This window comes from Penicillium roqueforti (genome assembly GCF_015533775.1).
Source record: "Penicillium roqueforti strain LCP96 04111 chromosome Unknown scaffold_01, whole genome shotgun sequence".
Taxonomy (NCBI): domain Eukaryota; kingdom Fungi; phylum Ascomycota; class Eurotiomycetes; order Eurotiales; family Aspergillaceae; genus Penicillium; species Penicillium roqueforti.
In genome coordinates, this window is record NW_024067565.1 from 106,490 (window position 1) to 130,395 (window position 23,906).

General features: G+C 48.8%; 8 protein-coding genes across 8 annotated transcripts; 7 read left to right on the plus strand and 1 right to left on the minus strand.

The window, feature by feature from the left end:
• Positions 1–353: 353 nt before the first annotated feature.
• LCP9604111_848 (uncharacterized protein) lies at positions 354–794 on the plus strand (the record flags this gene model as incomplete). Its single annotated transcript, XM_039072205.1, has 2 exons — positions 354–617; positions 693–794. The coding sequence occupies 2 exons, from the start codon at positions 354–356 to the stop codon at positions 792–794; spliced, it is 366 nt and encodes a 121-aa protein (XP_038933396.1).
• Positions 795–1,705: 911 nt separating this feature from the next.
• Positions 1,706–3,196, minus strand: LCP9604111_859 (alpha-mannosyltransferase; the record flags this gene model as incomplete). Its single annotated transcript, XM_039072316.1, has 1 exon — positions 1,706–3,196. One exon carries the CDS (start codon positions 3,194–3,196, stop codon positions 1,706–1,708), a length of 1,491 nt encoding a protein of 496 aa, XP_038933407.1.
• An 886-nt stretch (positions 3,197–4,082) lies between these two features.
• Positions 4,083–6,479, plus strand: LCP9604111_870 (Zn(II)2Cys6 transcription factor; the record flags this gene model as incomplete). The annotated part of the gene is made up of 1 exon (XM_039072427.1): positions 4,083–6,479. One exon carries the CDS (start codon positions 4,083–4,085, stop codon positions 6,477–6,479), a length of 2,397 nt encoding a protein of 798 aa, XP_038933418.1.
• A 4,286-nt stretch (positions 6,480–10,765) lies between these two features.
• Positions 10,766–12,001, plus strand: LCP9604111_881 (uncharacterized protein; the record flags this gene model as incomplete). The annotated part of the gene is made up of 1 exon (XM_039072538.1): positions 10,766–12,001. One exon carries the CDS (start codon positions 10,766–10,768, stop codon positions 11,999–12,001), a length of 1,236 nt encoding a protein of 411 aa, XP_038933429.1.
• A 2,089-nt stretch (positions 12,002–14,090) lies between these two features.
• Positions 14,091–16,285, plus strand: LCP9604111_892 (uncharacterized protein; the record flags this gene model as incomplete). The annotated part of the gene is made up of 3 exons (XM_039072649.1): positions 14,091–14,353; positions 14,410–14,548; positions 14,600–16,285. 3 exons carry the CDS (start codon positions 14,091–14,093, stop codon positions 16,283–16,285), a joined length of 2,088 nt encoding a protein of 695 aa, XP_038933440.1.
• Positions 16,286–16,697: 412 nt separating this feature from the next.
• Positions 16,698–17,402, plus strand: LCP9604111_904 (uncharacterized protein; the record flags this gene model as incomplete). Its single annotated transcript, XM_039072761.1, has 1 exon — positions 16,698–17,402. One exon carries the CDS (start codon positions 16,698–16,700, stop codon positions 17,400–17,402), a length of 705 nt encoding a protein of 234 aa, XP_038933452.1.
• A 1,066-nt stretch (positions 17,403–18,468) lies between these two features.
• Positions 18,469–19,058, plus strand: LCP9604111_915 (uncharacterized protein; the record flags this gene model as incomplete). The annotated part of the gene is made up of 2 exons (XM_039072872.1): positions 18,469–18,765; positions 18,900–19,058. 2 exons carry the CDS (start codon positions 18,469–18,471, stop codon positions 19,056–19,058), a joined length of 456 nt encoding a protein of 151 aa, XP_038933463.1.
• A 2,292-nt stretch (positions 19,059–21,350) lies between these two features.
• Positions 21,351–22,278, plus strand: LCP9604111_926 (YoaK family protein; the record flags this gene model as incomplete). Its single annotated transcript, XM_039072983.1, has 2 exons — positions 21,351–21,552; positions 21,674–22,278. 2 exons carry the CDS (start codon positions 21,351–21,353, stop codon positions 22,276–22,278), a joined length of 807 nt encoding a protein of 268 aa, XP_038933474.1.
• Positions 22,279–23,906: the final 1,628 nt, after the last annotated feature.

Below are 23,906 nucleotides of genomic sequence, written 5' to 3' on the forward strand. Positions count from 1 at the left end.
AGTGGGGCGGAAATTAAGCGGAACTCTAAAGTCAAGATCAACCACCTTCGAATGTCATCGAGCACCAATGCCTTGATTGCAACGCTTTGCTTAAATTATCAGAACCCTAGAGAAGGCCCAAGAGTACCTGCAATCAATGATGAACAAGGATCTTTTGTGCCAAACTGGGCTACGCCCCACTATGATCTCAGTGACTCCAGCATGACATCACAACCAGCATACCAAGTATAAGACCGAGCTCTTCCAATGGTAAAAAAAAAAATCCATCAAACTCCTCTTCTATTCAAACGAACTACTTCTTTACGATACTTCTCAACCTCTCAATCCCTAAATCCACTTTATATCTACACAAAATGTCGAACTCAGGTCAATCCAACGTCGGAAACCGCAGCATCTACGAGGCAGGCGACCAGCGCAACGTCCCTGTATCCGAGCTCCAAGAGCGGGCCCGCTATGCCGAGGGTATGCCCAATAGCCACAAGCACCTCGATTCTAAGGACGGCCGCTCCATTGCCAACAAGCTTGCCTCTCAGGAGAACAAGCCTGACTCCACACACCACCACAATAGCGAGTACGACGCTGAGGCCGAGTTGAGCAAGCAAAATCCTACCAAGCCTGTAAGTTACATACAACTTTTGCTCACATGAAACCCTTGATCAAGATGCATTTGCTAACGCTTAGCTTCGGTACAGGCTACCCTCCACGGCAATGCTCCGTCCAAGGGTGCTAAGATTGATGCTGAGCTCCAGGCTGATGATGAGCAGCGTCTGCGGGAGAAGGGCATTAAGCACTAAATTCGATAATGCTGTTTTTTTATGTTACAAATACCCCCTCATGTCTTCTGATTGGAATTTGAATATTCATCAGCGGGGGATGGGAGGGTTCATGGTGGAACATGATGTACAATAATAATGATATCTGGTCTAACGTTATCTCAAATGAGTAACGGGCCATTGAATGTATACCTACATTGATGACAAGACAGACGGGCGTTGAAGATTTGTAGCTTGTATACAGTATCTTGTAGATTTTGAAGCAATTGAAGCACGTGTCTATGTGGTTGTCTGGGTGTTCGCAACTCTGACCCGTCGCTGGTTGGATGACCAAGCATAATTTAACGCTATCGATCGGAATGCACCCGAGGTCTGCGGGTCAAATTCTTCATGCCACTTCCACCTGCCAAAGACATAGGAAGTAGCGTCATATATCATTTACACTTTCGTACGTGGAAGGGAGAACCGGTGTAATATTTTACATGAAGAGGGAAAATGTGGTCCAAATCCAAATATACCATTGTAAACGTATGAATAAATAGAACATATGTCGTGAGATCGCTTTCGAAACACAATTATACGATATGTACGAGACAGATGTCAAGGCGAAGCTATTGTACATCATGAAATATGACAGCATATACAAAGCCAAACAGGCACCAAATACCTGCAACCCCTCCAATAGGGTGACTGACTTATTATTTAGCCAAAATAGAATGGCTTGGATGATCGAAGAGCCCCACTGCCAACCAAGACAGGGCTTATCCACACAGATACCGAGGCCATAGCAGGCGTATATCCGGAGTGCAGTTGGATATAAGCCAAACATCGGAATCCTGTTCGGCGAGTGGAGTGGAGGGGAGGAGAGGGGAGGGGAAGCTGACTGGTCGAGAAGCGAGCCAAGGCACAAAATATGCCAGTGAGACCTGAGATCAGCCATCCAGAGTAAACTTGGGGTCATCGTCATGCGGCTCGGCAAAGACATGACCCCAGTATTCCTCGACTCTCTTGCATAGGTCCACTTTGTTCTCCCACGTTTTGAACGCAGTTTCAAGATTGCAGCTCACCCATTTGATCTCCTCCCAGTAAGCCTTTTCGACATCGTATCCAAATCGCTTGATGGTCTCTGGGGGTGCCAACCAAGCGCGTCCATCTGAGCCGTCCTTCTTTAAGGTAGGAGTTGTTTCCCATCCCATGCCGAAGATCCGGTCACCGGGGTTGAACTTGGGATAGTTTGCGTGGATGAAGAAGACGTGCGGTGCGGGGGCAACCGACTCGTCTTTTACACGCCACTTGTCCTGCTGGATCAAGGCAAAATCCTCGCGCGGATCTGACTGTGCCATAGCCGACCCGGACAGCCCGTCCGCGTTCGCGTGTCCGACAGCCTGCACACGTTCACTGACAGTATAGAACGGTGCGCCTACGGCTGAGGCAGCTTGGATAAAGGTTTCCTTATCTCCCTCGCCAGGTGCCCCTTGACTCAACAAGCGGAAATAATGCGAGGGGCCGTAAAAGTTATAATACGCTGCCAGCAAGAGCGCTAGAGAGTGAGTTTTCTTAGATACTAAGAAAACCCCGGTTTCTGACGACTGTCTGGCAGCCATGGACGGTGCCTGTTGGCGTGAAATTTTGTAGTACAAGGGAGATGCGGAGGAAGCCCAGAAGTCGGGCCATGTGACAAGACCATTGGTTTTGAATGGCTCCGAGTCAAGCAAATCCTCGGGTTTACCAAGAGGGAAGCAGTCGGCATCCATCCAGACTATTTCTTCAAAGGACGAGAAAAGAACCGCGAAGATCTTGAGTTGATAGTGTTCAATGATGTTTTTACCCACCACGTCCGCCAGCACCAAGCACCGCGCATCGAGTTTAGGAAGCACCTCGTTGCAGATTTCTTTCTCGTGTTCAGTGGCGTCCTTCATGTAGAGTTCAACTGGCAACGTTGACCCCGCGCGACGGAGCATGCGCAATGATGAGACAAACACCGGGAGGTATGTAGAGCCAGCTGTCGATACCAGTCCTCGCTTGCCTGGGGTATGAATCGGTTTCAACTCCTTGTCTGACTGCTTGATATCCTCGATGAAGGCCGCATGGGCTTCCTCCATCTTGCGTACATCTTCATCGCTCAGGCCCGTCAGATCGGGTCGCGGCACGTCTTTTGTGGGGTCAAAGTGCTGGGCTTCGACATCGCCTCGCTTTTCCGGGGAAGGGCAACTCGGCTTGTGGCGTTCAATTATGGGTCGAAGAACTTTCCAGAAGTCCTTCTGGCGTTCCGTGAGTGGAACCTCGAATGCTGTGTTTGGGACTAGGGGGACGTTGGAGGACGCGGTGATTGGGGATCGGTAAAAGTAGACGGTGCACACTAGAATCAGAGCGAGCATCGCTAGTACGAGCGCCTTCGCTCTCCCAGGTCGCAAAGCACCCATTATTGCTAGATAGTTCGGATAACTGCGCTTGGATTCAGGGGTTGAAGGAGCGGCGCACGGGCACGCCGATCGACTTTTACTTATCAAGTGAAGGAATAAAAAGGATTCATATATGTATTGCCCGATTCACAGAATGTGACGACCGGAGGAGTTGGTTGCAGAGTTGTGGCGCATCCAGGGAGTCCGGGCGGAAAAGAAGATTAGGCTTGGCAACCTTAGAAGGCCTCAACGGCCTACGTACCTTACGACGTACATGCACGAGTTGCTGGACCAGTATGTCTACATATATTGTCCTATATAATCAATATTGGATCCTTTGAAGGAATCAATATCGGACATGAGACACGAGACCGCTCGAAATCCCCCGATTGTACCCCTGAAAGCCGAGGCCTGCCCAGGTGCTAACTAGCATTGAGGCCACATGAAAGATCGAATCAGAACAAATATCAGACACTGATATTTAACCACTCCCATATTCCAATGGTATGAATGCTTTCATGATCATCGTGGGACCATTTGCCTTTAAAAGGCGTCCCCAATCCACGTGGGCAGGTCGACTAAAGCGCGGATCAGCCTCCACCGGGGAAGATCGCATATCCACCCCCCAACCTTTCCTCCGTCATATTATTATTCCTTCTTTTTGAGTCGAAACTCAGAGAGTCTACAGTTTCTACTTAAATACGTCTTCCCCCCACCAAACCCCCAAACCCCTATTGGATTCGCCGATCTTTCGGGATTCCATATTTCCGCCCCAATTACGAATCTACGGAATCTACCCGCACAAAGTAACTTACGCCCCGTGAACGCCCATTATTTCAATCGCATAGGTCTTTCAGGAGATCTTGACGGATGGACTCCATCCGGGCATTGCCCACGCCAGCTCAAGATGGCCTCCGATAATGTTGATAGTCCCATGCGAGACGCCGCGCCCAAGGGAAAATCCCGCAAGACCGACCCGAACGCTCCGATCCGAAAACGCCGCAAGAGAACCGTGGTCAGCGGAGCGTCCGACGACTGCTTTGCCTGCTCCAAGCGAGGAGCACGATGTGACCGGCGCCGACCCTATTGCTCCCAGTGCCTCGACCTTGGCCGCGAATGTTCCGGATACAAGACGACGTTGACATGGGGTGTTGGAGTCGCGAGTCGGGGGAAACTCCGCGGCCAGCATCTTCCGGTGATGCAATCGGAAGCACAGTCGTCGGGGAATGCAGCGAGATCACAATCGAAGGCCTCAAGGAGCGGTGACCCGTCTTCTTCACGGATGCCTGATAATGCTTCGGCGCCTCCGTCCACCGGCCCTGCAATGGCATCGTTTGAAGCAAGGACGCCGAGTGTGAAACTAGAAGGTAGTCCATCCATGATGCCAGCTGCCTTCGACATGTCTTCAAACCTAGCTTGGACAATGGACATGCCAGATCCACAATCGTGGTCGAACACGCTTGCTGGTCCGCCTGCGATCTCGGGGCTTCCGTCACCCAGTCGGCCGATGATTCCAAGCAATACGAGCCAAAATATGACCTCGGAGCCGCCATTGCTGTATGCTCCCATTCAGAGCCCGACGGCTAATTATGGCTCTCTGGTTTGGCCGACAGCAGTTCGATTTTCATCTCACGCTGCTACTCCCCCAGCGTCACAAGCCGATGAGGAGGATGTCAAATACGATCCTAATTATCATGTGTTTTGGAACGCTGCCCATTCTCCGTCACTTTCACAGCTCCTTTTGGCACGATCCGTAGGGCGGACCCCACGTATTCGTTATCTCATCAGTTACTACGCTGAAGTTATTGCCCCTATGATTGTTGCTTTTGATACCCCAACAAACCCGTTCCGAACTCACGTTATACGCTTGGCAATGGAGAGCGAGGCTTTGCAGGAGGCGATTGCAACGTTGGCTACGAGCAACTTGCGCCAGAGGCGAGAGCACAATCATCTCTCCACGGAACGAACTCTGCCGGCACGTATGTCATCAATGGCTCACCGCGCCCTCACCGACGAAGATTTCCAAGATCGATATGGCATCTCCATGGTCGAAGGGTACATCAGAGAAGAAAATCATCATCGAGGGATGGCCGTCAAGGCTTTAAATGCTGATTTAGCCGACCCTCGTCGCAGGTTATCAGACTCCGTACTGGCAACTCTGTTGGTGCTCTGTCTTTTCCATGGCTGCGATACTGGCGTTGCCGGATTCCGTGCACAATTTGCTGGAGTAACAAGACTACTTGCGATCCGAATGCGCCATTCCCGTGTCGTAACGGATGAACTAAAATGGTTCATCCGCATGTTCTCGTGGTTTGATACATTGACGGCAACTACAAATGACCGTGATGTGCAACTCCGCGGAACATGTTTGGAAATCAGCTCCATAACCGATGGAGAATGGGGTCTGGAGAACCTGGCCGGCTGCGATGGTCGTCTGTTCAAGCTGATTTCTCAGCTGGGACGATTGAATCTTCTCAGCCAGGACCAGGAGCCCAACCTATCGCGCCCAAACGATGCTGGTGTCCCCACTGCATCCCTTCCTCCTAATATGCTGTTCCCGGGATGGGACACAGTTGTGCCCAATACAGGAACGGGCTCCGTACCGGAATACGGATTTTCTCTTCCCACACCGCCGCAAAGCAGTGACTCATCCCATCGTCCTACCTCTCCAGAATTCTGGACAGAGTGGTATTCGCTCAGGCAGCGACTCGAATCCTGGCGATTCGACCCACCTGCTCATGCCTCTTTCCCCTCTCCGCCCTTATCTGCATCTGCAATGGCCTGGAATGCCACGACTTATCTGACGCCACGGACTTCCTCCTCAGCATACCAAGTGGCACCCGAGAATCTCCAGGACGTCTACCAGATCTCGGAGTGTTTTCGTCATGCTGCCCTGCTCTACTGCGAACGTCTAGCCGAGCCGACCCTTCCATCGTCTCATGGCCGTATTCAGCACCTTGTCCAGCTCGCCATGCATTGTATTATTACCGTGCAATCGGACGTATATCTTCTCTGGCCACTGTTCATTGTCGGCTCGGAGTGTGTCCAGGATAATCACCGTTCGATCATCCGCAATCGCTGCAAGGATATTTCCAAGGACTCTGGCTTCATCAACAACCTTTCCTGTCTAGAGCTTCTGGAACGGATATGGGCTGAGCATTCTGATGAATCTTCATTCCCAGTCTACCCTAGCGGGTTGGGTCCCCCGCCTCCGCTGGCTGGCGGCAGGGCACCATCACAAGCCTTCCGTTGGTCGCGAGTTATGCAGGCCAAGCGGGGTGATGGTGAGTACATGGTTGCGTAGGCGGTTTGCCTTCTATCTCTTTTAATTTTTTTGCCCGAGCTATAAGCTTCCGGTTTCCAGCTTTACAGCATTCTGGTGGGACGGGCCCATTGGATTTTTCTTTGTTCGAGGATCAGCGACTCGTGTCTTCAAATGATACCATTCATTCTATATTCAGCAATATTCCCCAACCAGTACTATCTACATTGTACATATTGGCTCTTTTTTTTTCTGGGTTTGCTTCGGGAACCAGCCTTCCATACATATACCTACAAAATCAGGATAACCATTCAAAATATAGACCACGTCATAATTTTATCAATGAAATGAACCTATAAGACAAGCAATTTGGACAAAGGTCCTTCGTAATACGTTGTATGGAATAACTAATCTACGTTCTACACCACCAAGGCTCAAGGGCCAAATAGGGCCTGGCCCAAGCCACTCGGAGATAACCAACCCCGAGTCATCCCCAGTTGATATGCGCAAAAGTAAAACTGCGCAAAAGGACGACCACATAACAACCCAACGCAGGCCATCTTTCCCTATCACACATCTCACGGCGCTACGACAAAAGTACCAACCCACACCCCAACCTAGACCTATAAGCGCTTAGAGACTACATTATAGGGCACAGGGCAAGGGCAGCCACCCAAACCCTATAAGATCAGCACGCACAATGAAAACCTCGAAAGTTTAACACAAAAGCCGGATAGTATCAATAATACACGTACTAATGACCGTCGAAGATCTTCCCGACCGCTAGTATTCCAACCGGGCCTAGAATACTCATTACAAACACTAAAATGGGTTCAAGGATTCGTTTTGATTCTCCCGCGACAAAGCCGATGTCCGCTCGTGCAAGGGGTGGCAGATTAATATGATTCTGTTGCGAACCGTACCGTTCATGTGATATTATTGATGGATCTTATCCAGAGCGTGCATGTTTAATTAGATGCCTAGGGGGTAAGGAGGTAGGTAGGCATAGGTGCTTGTAAATGTAGGTGAAGGGTTGTTATCATTACCGCTCCCTGTACTTCCGGACTTGGCGGACTTGATATCAAAAGCAAATTTACCAATCATCGCACATTGAAATCGAGGAATTCAGCAGTCTGTAATCCCCCGTACGAAGTACAGGGTACCCACACGGCATCTAGGCGTCCACCCCCTATATGTATCTAAAACCTGATCGTCTACGGAGTAGCAAGGATGTTGAGCCGTTAAGCCGCCACGGCTTAATACACTATGTAACCGTAAGCCGTACTAAGCTTAGATACTCCATACTGTGCGCATCGCACGAGAAGCACGGGATATAAATTAAAAAGAGCCAATTATCTCGCTCAGGGGGGGGGGGAACCGGTGTACAAAGATGTGTGTGCGTGTCCCCGTGCGCCAGTTCAAGGTTATGTTCCTACAGCCGAGAAAATATGCGTCCCGGCTTCCAGCCCGTTGGCCCCCTGCAGCCTTGTTAGCGGGCTTGTTGGTGGATTTTGGGCTTTAAACCTTGTTCCAGAAATTCTATCACTCCTAGGCGAGTTGGCATTACGCACTAAATAAATTAAATGGTACATGGATTTGTTTTCTTTCTTTTTGTCCGTCCTCGGCTGAGATCAGCTTGGGTGGCCAAGGAGGTGAAAATAGGGGGGGGCGATATCGAGTCAGATCTGTTAGACGTCGGATTATCTATACAACATAGACAGATACGTCTACTCCGTACTCCGTATATATTTTGTTTTTAATATGCCTGCATGTGAGATCTATCCTGCAGATACGATCAAAAATATGTTAGGTAGGCGATATTTCCTTTTTGGAAAATAAGTAAAAATAAGCCATGTGCAACCCTAGATGATCGGCAGTGCAGGACGGGGTTTGGCCTTCTGTTTGGCTGGTTGATTAAGACAAGGGGGGAATCTCGAAGGGTTGACTCATTCAGAAAAACAAAGCCCTCGAATCAGGGATGGACCTGGGATTCTTCTGTGTGGGCAGCAAGGACGCGCTGGAAATTCCGTCTTTCATTCCTTTACTCGGTGCGTGAGCGTAAAACCTATGTTGTATTTATGGTATTTGTGGCTGAGCCAAGTTGCAGTGGCTCTGTTCTCTACGTTGAACATACAGAGGCATGTGTCCTGTGTCCTAAAATAGAGAATAGTTGTAGATATCGTTGCAGTATTAGTGTGTAGTTTATAGTTCTAGGCTATAACTAGCACTGCCAGTCATGACGCACAATGTACATCTGATAGCGTTGGTTGGGTCAGATTAGTCCCAAAAAGTCAGACTAGGGCTTAGAGTTGATTGTGATCACAACGATAGCGAGTCGCCTATTGTTCATCGCCCCACGCTGAAACAATGAACTGTCGGCGGCCAATGTCAAAAATTGATACATAGCAGGGTAGTGATTTAGAAGTGACTTCATTTTGCTTATGTTGGAGGACACTACTTCATTATGCGGCTTCAATTCCTAACGTGTTGTACACAGCCGCTGCGCATCCCACGATTTCTTACGAGTGCTTGGTAATAACTATCCTATTTTTATTACTCTGTACGAAAATCTTCATCCCACTCGAGCTATTGACGGCCAGCAAGTTGCGGTCTGCAAATTCTCTATTTTTTTCTAGCCCGAAATGGCGGTTGCTGCCCAGCGACGCAGCGGTAAAGCCTGTGCATGACCCGTGATGTCGCCCAAGATGGCAGTGCGAAGTGGATGTGTGTGTAAAAGATATACAGATGGGGCTCATTGGCCTTTTTTGCCATGGCAACGTGTTCGTATATGTTACATAGTACATAGTATAGAGTACGGAGTACAGAGTAATAATATCTAAACTGTTTGGAGCCTTGGAGGTTAGTGGAGTCTGAACCACTGGACGAGACGGGATGGGCCGCCGTGACACCTGGGATGCCGTCGGTCCAACCATGGAACCGACAATTCATACATCCATGCCTACACCTGGTACAACATAAGTACTTACATCGGTCCCGGGGTGATTACCACTATTAGAGGATATTGCTTCATATGCTCGAGATAAGGTATCATTCTCCCGTATACAGTATTCTCCATTTTGCTGCAACTAATGATGGCGTTCATGCAGATGAACTGACGGGGCATGGAAAATGTAAGCCCAGTTCTGGAAGTCGAGCACATGGTTTGCGCTCATCCAACCCAACCATGACACGCCAGCTGATGGAGGGGTGATCTAATCAGTTTCAGCGCCAGACATATACAAGGCAGCCAGTAAGATCTATCATGGAATGACGCTATGTCTTAGTGGCAACAGTCACGCCAGTTTTTTTCTTTACCTCAGAGTGACTCAGTCCAACAAGAGCGAGAAAAAAAAAAACCTCGCTATGCAGCTGCCTTGAGACTGGCAAAGTTAAAGACACCGAGGAAAATGCAGTTGTCCGCTGCCCGATCTAACTGAGGGGCTATCAGCCAAGCGGTTAGCATAGCGTCCAATGGAAGCATCTTCATCTGGACTAGCTTGAGGGGTAGAGACATCGAGACTTCTTCATGGTACTTTAGGTTATGGTGGATTCACGAGTGTCGTAGAATGTACCAGTTCCTCCTAGAGTAGTGATCGTATTTCCAAGGTTGCCACATAAAGTTGAGTCATAATATGTGATGGCTGAGCTCGAGCGCAAGGTATAAAAGAGACGGATTATCACCCAGAAGAAGGAATAGTAGACCTAAATTAGAGGAAATGAATAGAATACCTTGAAACTCGTGAATTTCAATACCCGTAAGAAAGAAACCTAACGCCACAGCCACGACGCCAGCTCACACGCGCCGGCTACTCGCTGATTGGCCAGCGCAAATATCGCCGGCGCTGACATTGGGATCCATCTGTCTTTTCCCTTTCATCGGGTCGAATTTTTTCCCTCTCCACTCTCCCCACTGAATTCAAAGCCATTACACCTTCTGGAGCGGATCTCTGCTCTTTGTTTTCCTCAATCCCCTTTTATCAATAGGAGATCTTGGGTCCTAGGATCCCCTAAACGCACTCTCTCTCTTTTCCTCGGATTGACCGAAGAACGTTCAAATGCTCTCTCAGCACATTCAGTTCCAATCCTCCTCTTTTCGATCCAAAACCGTACCACGGTGACGGTCCTATCAAAAAAATCCTATCTGGCCTGCAGTCTTAAAGTCGGCGTCGATTATTGTTTGGGTGCACGATATCCTGTATAATATACTCGGTGTTCTTTTTTTTTCTTGCTGATTTCATTTAATTGCCTTTGGATTGTTTGCATTTTCGGCTTGTCGCCTCCCATTTACATTTATCTGATCGACTGGTGCTCCATATGCTCGTGCGATAATGTATCATTACTCCAGTCCACCACCCGGGTGGTCAACCTACGACTACACCCAAACTCAATCACCTCCCACCTCACCTCAATACGCCTACTACGCCTCTCAGTTCGCCAACGCCTACACTTCACCCCGCGGGACCTCGCGACGACACAACCGCAAAGCCAGCTACTCAACCACCAAAGAAACACCATGGTATTCGTCGGGCCACCCACAAGGCTACTATGAAGCAACTCCAGACTATGGCATTCCATCGCGAAAGCACGATCATGTAAGTGCTTCTTTTGCGGGAAAGCCCAAACACCACCGATACTCCTCGACCGGTCACCCTACGGGGGATGGCCTCGGCAACGGATACCACCCGTCGCAATCGCAGGCTCGTCCCATCTTCGTAGATGTGGTCGACGAAGCATTCGATGTCCCGCGCACCCACGTTCGCGAACCCCGTACCGGTCGCCGTCCCCCGGCCTCGAACCCCACTCGAGATGGCCCTGGCCAGCACCGTCGCACTACCTCGACCTCTTACCGCAAATCAAATCCAGCTGATTCTCACTTTTACTTCACTCAGGCTCCTAACGGCGAGGATATCGATGCGGCCAGACGTTCCCATACCAGGCGCCAATCTACATCAACTCGCACTCCCAACAAACCCAAACCACCGCCTGCTTCTGCCAAACCGCCACCCACCGCCACCGAAGATGACGCCGAGGCCGCAGGGATCCCTCCAGGATATTCGATCAAAAACTGGGACCCCACCGAGGCGCCGATCATCTTGCTCGGTAGTGTGTTTGATGCGAACTCCCTCGGCAAATGGATCTACGACTGGACTGTCTTTTATCATGGCGCATCGACGCCCATGGCCGACGTCGCGGGCGACTTGTGGCTATTGTTGATCAAGCTGGCGGGCAAAGTAAAGAGGGCTGATGAATGTCTCCCTCGCATCCATCGCGTGGAGGCGCAGGAAGTCGTCGAAGACTTCCTTGAAAGTGGCGAGCGCCTCTGGTCCCGATTCAAGAAGCTCCTCAAGGGCTGCGAACTTTACATGTGGAAGGCCGCCAAACGAGAAGGTGGCAAAGGGCCCGTATCAATGGGCCGCAATGCAGGTTGCGAATTTGTCGAATCGATTTTCGGTCGCGACCGTGAGCTTGAAAGTACCGAGAAGCTCATGAATAGTATTCGACTCTGGAATATGCGGTTCGACGCCAACTGCGAAGACATTCTCCGCCGACCGTCGGCTGCATAGAATGTTTTCTTCATACGTTTTATTTTTTTTTTTCACTAGCGACTGCCAAGGGAGCGATACCCCCAAAGAGACAGATTTTCCTAATACTGCTTTTCTTATCTACATTTGGAGCATTTGACACTTGTTGAATCGCATTTGGAGCGTGTTGCTTTGGCTTCGGCTGGCTTTGCTCGTCGCATTTACTGTTTGTTTTTTCGACCCATGGGCAGATGTTGCCCAGGGTACAACACAAAAGATCATTGTTATTGTTTTGCTTTGCTTTTCTGGTGCCGGCGCCTTGATTTGACCTCGTTTCTTTCATAGGACGGCGCCCGTTTTATCCATTCTACTTCATTCCTGGCGTCCTTGTTTAATCTTTCAATTCCGGCCGTCAAGTTCGTTCTGTCTTGCCGTTGAAGTCCGTGTCACTCTGCTTTGATGATACCATCTTGCGATTTCTTATATACGTGCTTTTCTACTCTTGTCTCTTATTTCCTTTGTCCTTCGCATTACAGCTGTTATCCAGCTATTTTTCTGTCCTTAATGCTTGATTTGATGTTGGGTCGGAGGAACCGGGTTGTACATAGAACCAACACGACCCAAACGTCCGATAGACCAACCCTAACGCTCGTTATACTTTTCTATTCTATACTTTCCGAGATACTCCGTAACATGTAAAATGAATACTATTTCCACGTAGCCCAAATCCACCACCAAATAGCCTGTGATGTGATGTGATGTGATAGCCCTAGAGCTACCCCTCACCCCGGCGCTTCCTGTGCAATGCAAGTACGTACATCGCACATTGTGGATCACTACCCCGCCCTGTAAGACCATCGAAAGCGTCTAGAATCACCCCGGGGGCCGCCGTTGGTTGCTCGGCTTGGATACTAAATAGCTATTTGATCATTCACTGGCTGTACGCCCTCCAAATCAGGTACTATATCTCCAATGACGGCAGCTGATGTCACGTTTCATATAAGTGTAGGTCCCAGCGTTGGATCAGCTTGCATTTTTCTCATGCAGGTGATCGCAGCTGCTATTGGCTTAGATTTCGAAATCCAACCGCTGCATGCACGGTGGTTGGCGGTACCCGAGGGTGTGGCGGCCCTATCACAGGTGAGGCACGGGAGTGTGGGGGTTGCGTGCATGACTTGTGGCTTTGGTCTTGGGTTGCATGGTGATCCTGGATTTGAGGTGTTATTTAGAATGAACGGTGGCTGTTACTATTTATAGTTATGGTGGTTGATATTGAGGTATCTGGTTTAGTATGAATGTAGGCTTTGGGGGATTTGATACTCTTGCTGGGTATATGTGAGCAGCAGTTCTTGGCTTCTATACTGAATTAGTCTTGGCTTGGACTTGGCTTAGACTTGGCTGACTTGGTTAATAAATCTCCCCCTTGGTTTGGAGTCATACTGTGCTTGTGACACGTGGCTCCGAAGGTTGAACTGTAGAAAGCAGCCGAGCAGCTATACCATATGGAAACTCCTGGGAGTTGACATGACATGGAAAGCTCATGACAGTCTGCCATGGTATAAAAGCATAAACTTAGCAATACTTCATAGCCAAGACCATGGAGGTGGATTCCAAGTCCATGTGGCCATGCAACCTTATTTGCCATATCAGACCTATTTTCTCTCAGACTTGTTCAAAATAACTTCTAGAATCAAATTTCTGCCCAGGTGTGTTGTTAACTGAGGTCTGGAATAATGATGACGCACGTGGGACGGTCACGGGACTGCCAGCTGACTGATCGTTGAAATCATCCATTCCAAGGTTTTCTTTGTGAAGTGATGTTGTAGTGCTCGAACCATCGAATTAAGATGATTAGGTGATATATTATTATTTCGAGTTGATATTTTTCGGAGAATTGCTTGGGGGTCAACAACTACCAAGACTCATACTCGTCTTCTCCGCTGTCCTGATGCAATCTCCCAAGGACAGATGAGGATGTGACTCTTCAAGATTCCCTTAACTCAAATATCTAGCTCCTGGCAATTTACCTGATTCCAAGTATCCGAAGGATTTGGCCTCAGACCTATAAGGGTCATTCGACTTCCCGATCTGGGCACATGGCTATGCTAGATGAATATCTACGACAGTTGCGATGCCTACAGACGAAAAGTCTGATAGGCTATCACCATGGGAATGGATCCGGAGTCAGATTCACATGAGGCCACCTGAAGATGACGAACCGCAGTGGTGGTGGATTGCGTCCACGACCATCCCGCTAATTGCTGCTACAACGGGACCACTCGCCAACGTTATGTCAATCGTTGCGCTCGTTATGCCATGGCGAAGCAAAATCCTCTCGGAAAATCAAAGTGCTGCTGGAAACTTCATTCAAGAAGGATATCCAGATCCTCATTGGTGAGTACGGGCGAGAGGGCGTTACTTTGGATCGGATTGTCTAACATCACGAATAGGGCCACTGTTCTAAATGCCGTTTCGCTTTTCTGCGGAATCGTGGGCAATGCATTTTTACTGTTCAATTTCACACAGATTGTACGCTATATTATAGCCTTGCCCGTGACGATCATTTCGTGGTTCCTAGCTGCGGGAATCGTGAGTAACTTCTCTAGTTTTGTATGTCCCAGACCTAACGCTCTTTTGTAGCTCTGTGGAATTACCATAGCCATGCATATATATGCTCCTCCAGTAGGCGCTGATAGGGTCTACTCGCAGGCGTATTGGAGTGCCGTCATTGCGGCAGTCCTCTATTTTCTCTTGGGCGTCCTCTTGATGATCAACATGCTAGGCTATTTCCTGGGTAAATACCCGCAACATTTCTCGCTGACCAATGAGCAACGAACCTTGATCCTACAAATGACTGCATTGATGGTTTGGCTATTAATTGGCGCGGCTATCTTTCAACGGGTGATCGGGATCTCTTTCGCCGATGCATTGTTCTTCTCCGATGTCACTGTTCTCACCTTGGGGTATGGCAACATAATTTCCACCAATGCCGTTGGTCGAGGTCTTATTTGGCCATACGCAGTCATTGGAATTATCATTCTGGGGCTGGTTGTGGAAAGTACCTTTAAATATGGTCGTGAGGTTCACTACGATAATGTGATTTGGAAACACATCGAAAAGAAACGGCAATCCACTTTCGAACAATCACTCATCAACGAGCTCGAGTCTGCTAAAGATAAACTCTCGCCTAGCGGAGTTATCACCCCTCCAGGTCTCACCCGCCAAAACTCCAAGACTCGACGCCATCGGCATCACCGGCCAATCCGCAACACCATCAACGCTATAGCCACGGCTCGCCGACCCAAGATTCTCATTATGCGTGAAGAAAAGGATCGGTTTGATGCTATGCGCCGTATTCAGTTCGATACTATGCGTTTCCGTCGCTGGAACAATTTGATCATGAGCGTCGTTGCATTCGGAATTGTGTGGTCCTGCGGAGCAGTGGTGTTCTGGAAATTAGAGGACATTACCTACTTTGAATCACTCTACTTCTGCTTCACCTCTCTGTTGACGATCGGCTACGGTGATATCACACCGCAGTCAAATCCAGGAAGACCTTTCTTTGTGGTATGGTCTCTAATCGCCATCCCAATCATGACCATGCTTATTTCCGAGATGAGCGACACAGTCGTCGCTAGCTTCAAACGCGCCACTGAAGTAGTCGCTGATTACGTCGTGCTTCCCCAATCCCATGTCTATAAGTCATCCTTGGGTCGGATTCCTATCGTTTCCCAGTTCTTGCTGGCTCGCCAAGCGAAAAAGCAACGAAGACGCGGTTTCCCCCTTGAGGGGGATGATGGATCCGACACTGGGGAAAGAGCGAACCCCGAGGATTCTAGTCAACCTAATATTGAAAGCGGTAACTTGGCCGAGTCTCATCCGCACCGATCCCTTGAAGAACTTGTCCGGGATCCGACCCCACTCGAGCTTGCCCAGCAACTTGCCTTCGCTATTCGCCGCGCGTCGAAACAAGCACTGGAACGCAAGAGAAAGCGATATTCCTACGAAGAATGGGTCGAATTCACTCGGCTCATTCAGTTCACAGACCCGCGAGCTCGGCGACCATCGTCACAGAGAAACCAGCCAGCAAGTGAGGAAGGCCCTTCTAATAGTGAAGACGAATATGGAATTCTCAATTGGGACTGGATTGGTGAAAACAGTCCCATGCTGGCAAAACAGACAGAGCCCGAGTGGGTTCTAGATCGGTTGTGTGAAAGCCTGATTCGGTACGTGTCGACTCAAGAGAGTCGGGCTGTGGGAGGTGGTGCAGATTTGTCGGAGGAGCCAACTCTGAGGAAGGAGAGGGATATTGGGTTGGAGGAGTGATTTTCTGTTTTATTGTTGTTCACGGGTACATATTGCTTGTATTAATTCAATGTTAGCACAGGCCCCAGGGAACATATTCTTCCAAAAGAGGAAGTGGGTCAAGGTCACATGTTGGTGCCTGGATATTTGTGTCTGCCTGGAGATCATGGCCACACCACGCAGATAGTTAAGAGAAGGTGTCTACATACACGTACCGACTGCACAGCTATATGCTAGATGCACCCTCCATCCACTCATTGACATGTCTTCCTTCATCAGGCCAAGCCACAGTCATCATCAGGCTTAGTAGAGTCCCCACATACGTGGCGTGGGGCTGTGTACCTCCGTCCATTCAACTACACTCTGTCTTACATCTGCCAGCTTATATCAACAAACAATATTTCTCCCTTCGCTAATAAAACCCCCATCAAATATGACAGCCAACATCCCTGAAATCCTCCTACTATGCATGGACATCGACTTCATAACAGCCTTCAACGATGCGCTTAAAACAACCTGGCCAGATCACAACCCAGAAAAACTAAAGATCACCCCAATAAACGAGCGCCTCAACTCCCTCCCAGAAGCAACAACCTTTGACCTAATCGTCTCGCCAGCAAACTCCTACGGCCGCCTCGACGGAGCCTTCGACCACGCCATCTCAATGACCTTCAGCCCGCGAAAGGACTACCACGCTCTGACACGCGCAGCGCAAAAAGTGCTATATGAGAAATGGCGCGGCTTTGCGCCACCCGGGTCGTGCACACTTGCCGAGTTCCCGGATGACCTAAAGCAGAATAAATACGGCTGTGGATGGGTGGCTATTTGTCCGACAATGCGTGAGCCTGGAGATGCCCGCTGGGACCGGGAGGTTGTCTATGAGTGTGTGTGGAGCTTGTTGTGTCAGGTCGAGGGGCATAATCGCTCTGCGGAGGAGAAGGAGAAGATTGGGCGGATTCTTATGACGCCGTTGGCTGCTGGGATTGGGAAGGTTAGTAAGGAGCGCTGGGCGGTACAGACAGTGCTCGCGCTGAGACAATTTGTTGACGCTATTGAGAGGCCTGCGAGGTGGGGTAATTTGGGGTGGGAGCATATTGACGAGGATTGTCTGGAAGTTGAGAGGACTTGGACGTTGTGAGTTGTGGTTTTGACTGGCCAAGATTCCAATGGGATGGTGTTGGGAAATGCGTGTCAATAAGATAACTAGCTTTGAAGATATCCAAGAGGTATATCTCTCCCACTGTGCTTCTGTAAGCGAGCCATTCCTTCGGTTCGGTCCATTTTAGCTTTCAATTTGTCTCTAACATTGCAGTGGAGCGGATGGGGTTCGAGGGCGAAGAATGCGGCTGCGTTTCGCTTTCGGTAGTGGTAGCATGGAGAGATACACAAAAGGTTACAGTTCTGTTGTGTTGTCAAGAGGTGGGATTGAGTTTACTACATTCCTATGTCTCAGTGGCCATTTCGTACTATTGTCTACATAGGTATGCATGTCTTTTTGATACTTCCACTTTCCCTGGCCACTATTTAACACCAAAGTATCACAATATTTACCCGCCAAAAAGGAGGCTCTAGCCATTCCAACACTTTGCCACAGCTCTACGGAGTACATAATAGCCCATTCTTTATCAATCATTGATCGACCCAGGCAAAACTGCCACGGAGCGGGGCGAACCCACGCTTGGAATGTGGCAACCAGGCAAGAGAATCTTGGTACGCCATGTTTTGCCCGTTTGGTGAAGAAGCTGTGTTGTTTTCGTGGTATGCAGTATGCAATCCAGTGCTGGAAGGATCTGATACATTTCAGAGCGCGGGTACTTGCAGGATGGGGTATTGGCAGCATTTCCCATGCGAGGATCCCTTCCTGTCAGGATACGATGGCTGATTTTTTTCGATCAGATAGAATGTCGAGTCAGCGGAGTTTAAAGTAAACACTAGTGTCTTCTACCTAACTTGGTGTGTGCAGATCAGAGGTTTCACAGCATACTTGGGAATTTTTGCCTTAAGCGCATAAAGCGCCCGTTTTTTTTTACTTCTGTAGGAATTACATTCTGTGTGGACCTCACTCACAGCTCATATTTAGTGCAGGAAGCCCGCTAAGATGGAGAAATACATACACCCACTGGCCAAGAATCAAATACTTGACCTCACCCCCAAGTTGTACCTAGACCAACAACACACATAAGATGACAATCCAATTCCCAATCATGCCATTCGACTATTTCCAACCCAGCCCAGCCAAGAAATTTGTCTCTCTCACCAAGCACTCCCGGGTGACTGGGGCAAAAGTCAACACGGTGTTTCACGAGCTCAAGCCACTTCAGCCAGACGACTTGATCGGCGAATGGGACGGATATATCCTTGCCACGGGTCACCCATTCGAGCACGAGCTGGACACGCTAAATTGGTTCGGCAATACATTTTATTCCACCGACGACGTGGCACCACTGATGGTTGCGCGGAACGGGGAACGGGTGCCCTTTGAAGATTGGGGGCGTGCATCCGTAAGTCATTTTTCTTTAATTTGTGACACATTTCCAATGCTGCATGGCTATATGCACGTGTGGTTGTGGTTCTCGAAGGAAGCTTGTATGTATTTTGACTCGGGAGATCAGGTCTGACATTCTTTTCTTGACAGCTACGTGAAATCAAATATCATGGAGTTGTCTCTGCAGCTTTGATTTACGACGAGCGACCCATGATGGTCTATTATCGAGCTGTGAAGCATAACATGGTGGCTGGATGTATTGAGAGTAAAAAGTGGCAGGGGAAAGTCTACTTCTATTTGACGAGATAAGTAGATTGTTATATTTAGTATGTAGTCCACAAGTGTTGGCTTGAGTAGGGATATTGCGTCTATTGCTTGAGCGTGATTGTATAACTATATCAGATTTATGAAGTGGTTCCTCGCCACGGCAGTCTGCTGTTGAAGATTCAACCTTTGCCAAGCAGCTTGGCTACTTTTATTTGGCCATATCAGACTGCATAATGTAATGCAGACCACCCAGATGTATCAGTCTGGTTCGGATCGTACACCTTCTCTAGGAGAGCTTTTATATTTTCGCAATCACCATTAGCGACAGCTTTTCTGAACTCTGCCGATAATTGATTCATCCCATCCGGTATAGTCAGGTGTCTTCAATTCACTCCGACGTTTCCTATATTGCGGATTTGGTAACCCATTTCTCATGTCCTTGATCATGCTCTGGGCACTCTGCATGTAGTAACCAAGCCGTTAATGGGAGGGGAAGGACAAGTCAGGATTTATGGGCGTGCAGAATATTCAGGGAGCATTCAAGTGAATAATGGGCCGAAGGCCCTGAAGAGTAAGCGGCAAGAGGGACTTCGAACGAATGATAAATAAAATCATACAATAGTGAGGATTCGCTGGTGGTCACCGTTCTTACACCGTCATTTAAACCACCTATCACCTAACTAGTTAAGGAGCGCAAGTTTACATCATCGTGAGTCCAAGATTGGAATTCGCGATTTTTCCTTTGCATGTTTTACCCAACAACTCGCGAAGAAATCAGAGTTCTATATCATGGCGATCCATTTTGTCTACAATGGACTAGAAAACTTTTTAAATGTCTCAAGGGGCCAAAAGCTTTGCGCCGAGCAGGCCGGATTCGATTGATTGGCATTTTCAGAAGTCGAGCATAACTTCTCCGGGAGGGGATCGCTAAGAAAATGGACCAATTACTGATAGTCATGGTGGTAGTTACCTAGGTAATTGGATCTAAGGCGGCCATTGCGACCACATCTAGATCCATGGATGTATCCATGGGGTTCAACCTATCCCCACATCATAATTCACTCTACGCAAAACTCATCGCTGTCCAACCACTATCTTCGAATTGTTACAATGAAGGCTCAGACAGGGCTAGAAGTAACCCTTCTTTCCTCGTCTAATAGTCTTTCCAATGTTCGGCCAAGTGACCTTGAGTCGTTGATCGATGAAGCGATTCAGACCTGATGGGACGCGCTTGATCATCAGAGTCAAAGGACAAGCAAACTTTCTCATCTAGATCCTCCCAACCGTCGACTTATCTCCATTTGACTCAGACGATGCCATCAGGCAGTGTCGCGACTTTCTCGTCGATGACAAGCGATCAACACTGTCCATTGTCTTTAAGGGTTCGGGACTCACTGCTTCACGGAACGACGAGGACATTACTGGAAAAGGCCCATACCTTCTTGTGGCTACAAGGTTCATGGGGCTTACTGCTCAATCTACCCGGCTCCCATTCAGTAGAGAAGTCTTGATGAACGTGCAGCCCGTATAATTATGCAATATATATGACACGCCAGTATAAAAGGTACCTCGATATGAGATTATTTGGGGCATCTACCTTTTATATGAGCATACCTAATTCTTACAATTTCTGTTTAGTGGGACCGGACCTCGGGACCCAAAGTCACCTGGACAGTCAAAAACTAAGGGGCAGATCAGTCACAAGGCACATTCCGACACTAGCAAGAAATACTGTTTGACCGGATGGAAAAGAGAATCACCTCTACAATATACACACCGAGGAATACATCAATCGCTCAATGGGCACTCATTTTGGCTTACGGTGAGCGATATCATCTTGGTACACCGCTAGATATGCCTGGGATTGACCTTGTACTATAATCGCAGAGCCGGGATTGCGCTATTATCATCAGTCCCGGTCTGGAGCAGACGGGTAATATAAAGAGGATGTGGTTGGCTGTCCTTAATTCAGCCCTATCCGATACTACGCCAGTGCTCTCCACTATTGCGTGCTGACTATTTATTTGTTACGACTTTGAGCTCCCAGGCAGCAGAATACAAGGGGGTCATTAGTTGCAAGATTTGCAATATCATATCAAGTTCGCCCTGAAGCAGTCGGCTATTCTACCTGTCTACTTGTTTACGTGCAGATCGAAAAAAGACAGTCGGATCACAAACGCCGAGGAATTAACTTTTCCCCCTCGGAAAGTCGCCTCGTGCCGACCACAGGAACGCGAAAATTCTGTCAGGCTTTCACCTGCGAACATCTATCTTTTACCCTATACGCACGACGGAGTACACTTTCATACTCGTGGCCATTCAGACCCTGTCAAAATGGAGAAGACAGACGCCGCGGCTACACCCGATCTCGAAGCCCCAGACGTCCCTGCCAGAGAATCCAGCCTCGCCCAACGATGGAAGCAGAACCTGACGCCCACTCACGCAGACTTTGTCTGTCTGCTCCTCACTTTCCTCACCGGTCTATGCGATAGCAGCGCCTACAATGCGTGGTCCTGCTTCCTCGGAATGCAAACCGGTACGAGTCATACCCGCCGCTCCCCCGCAAAGGGGGCGCAAACCCCAAACCAACAAAAAAAAACAAAAAACAAAAAACATCCGGAAACACAATAGAAACTAACAATCGCTCCTCAAAACAGGAAACACCATCTTCCTCGGCCTCGGCGCCTCCAATCAACCAACTAACAAGCCATGGGGCTGGCTCAAGTCCCTCGTCTCGATCGCGTCCTTCTTCTTCGGCTCGATGATCTTCTCGCTCGCGATGCGCACCGTCGGCGCCCTCCGCCGTGGAACCCTCTTCATCTCATTCCTCGTGCAGACCCTGCTCATCATCATCGCCGTCGCCCTAATCGAAGCCGATATCATCCCCCACACCTCCCATGACGCCACCCTATCCGGTGGCCCGCTGTTCCTCGAGTTGATCCCGATCGCCCTGCTGGCTTTCCAATCCGCTGGTGGAATGACGTGCAGTCGTGCGCTGGGCTACAATGAGATCCCGACCGTGGTCTTGACGAGTGTCTACTTTGATATTGCGTCCGATCCAAAGATCACCGATAAGCCGACGACGAACGTTAAGCGCAACCGTCGTGTTGCCGGCGTTGTGTGTCTCCTGGTCGGTGCTATTGTCGGCGGCTGGCTGAGTCGTAGCAGTGGTGGTATGCAATCTGCGCTATGGATGGCTGCTGGTTTGAAATTCGTTGCTGCGATTGCGTGGTTGTTCTGGAAGGCTGCGCCGGCGAAATAGATTCGCACGGCTGTTCAGTGAGTTACCTTGTTCTGGTGTTGTAGAGGTCGAGTAGATTACAATTTATAGTTAGTTGTGCATATATCAATGTTAATAGTTTCTGATCCTGGTGTTCTCGTGTCTTTGGTATTATTCACTCTCTCTCAACGTCCAATGTACTTGATGTATTATGTTCAACAATGTCTAGACTTCTTCCTGGATATGCGGGTGGCTGTATTGGCTGTTATCCTAGTGGCTACAGTGGTGGATCAATTCGATCCCGGAGATGTTGATGTCGCCCTGGTAATGGCGATGACCTTCAATGGTGTTTTGATGCAGCTTATCAAAGATTGGATGAATATGGAGGCATCAATCAGGGCTGTGTGCCGAGTGAAGGTATATTCTGACTCGATGGAATCTTTAGAATGAACACTAACAATCCATTTTTGCAGTGTTGAAACGAGGCCGAGAATATCATGCAATGCAAGAAGTCATCAACAGATTCAACGCTGAGTTTCTGACTCATACTGTCTTAACAGTTGTGCATCGGTTGAGGTTGATCAACCATCCTGTGCATAGTAGATCCGTTTTAAATTCCACAACTGCCATTCAGCATTGTTCTCAGTATTTTGAATCCTGTTCCATATCGTTGCCCAATGCGCTTCTGGTTTGATAATGGCAATTTTTTACATATCGTGAGATTCAAACTAGTCATGAGTTATAAAGGAGACAAGGTACATATGAGCCCCGCTACAGGCCAAACAGTCCACCGAGTATGATACATAGCGACAGAAAATCGACTCGTAGCATTAGAGAGATCAAGTAAGAGATTAGCAGACCTTCAGGCCATGAATGACCATACTAAAAATAATAAAGGGATTCCCTTTCTTAACTCAAGTGGGCTTGTGAATAGTTAATGTTGGTGAGAGAAGGTTATGTGACGCATGATCAGGTACAAAATGCAAACCCTTCCTTGACGACGGAAGATGCGTATGCAATCCAATACCCGAATAAGGAATTCCGTGTCTTGAAGGTTTTGGAAACCAGTCATGCGATTACTAAGTGTTCTGGGGATTTTGCCGTGGTTGCCCGCCAGACTCACGGCTAAATGTTTTGCCGGAGATATCCCCAGCTTCACCAACACCCGGAGCCCCGCAAATACATGTACATGTACGGAGCAGTATGTACATACATATCGGATTTGAGGCCGAGGTCGATGAATTTCCCTTTGCGTTTAGTGCTCATCCCCGCTTTTTGACAACTGTGAATTTCCCGCGAGCGACGTCATCACCTGAGCAGCCTCGTCCTACTCCCGAGGTCATTGAGCAGCACTTCCTAGGCTGATTACTCCATTGGCTTGGGAACTTTCTCACTGCACCTCTTTTTTCTATAAACATAGAGCGATACTTACAGCGGTCTCGTACGCTCTGGTTTCAATGTTAGCCTTCTCTGGATATGGCGGGGAAGGTGGGGGTGGGGACGGGTTTAGATGGGGATTGTCGCCATCTTCAGGAACAGCCGTTGGACAGTGGGCACAGTATAGCCGAGGGTAACTTCTACATCGATGTTTTTCGGAAGTGGGCGACTTTGGATGGGGACTTTCTAGGTGCAAGAGCGATGGAAAAAGCATGGCTGAAGTGCTCTACCCC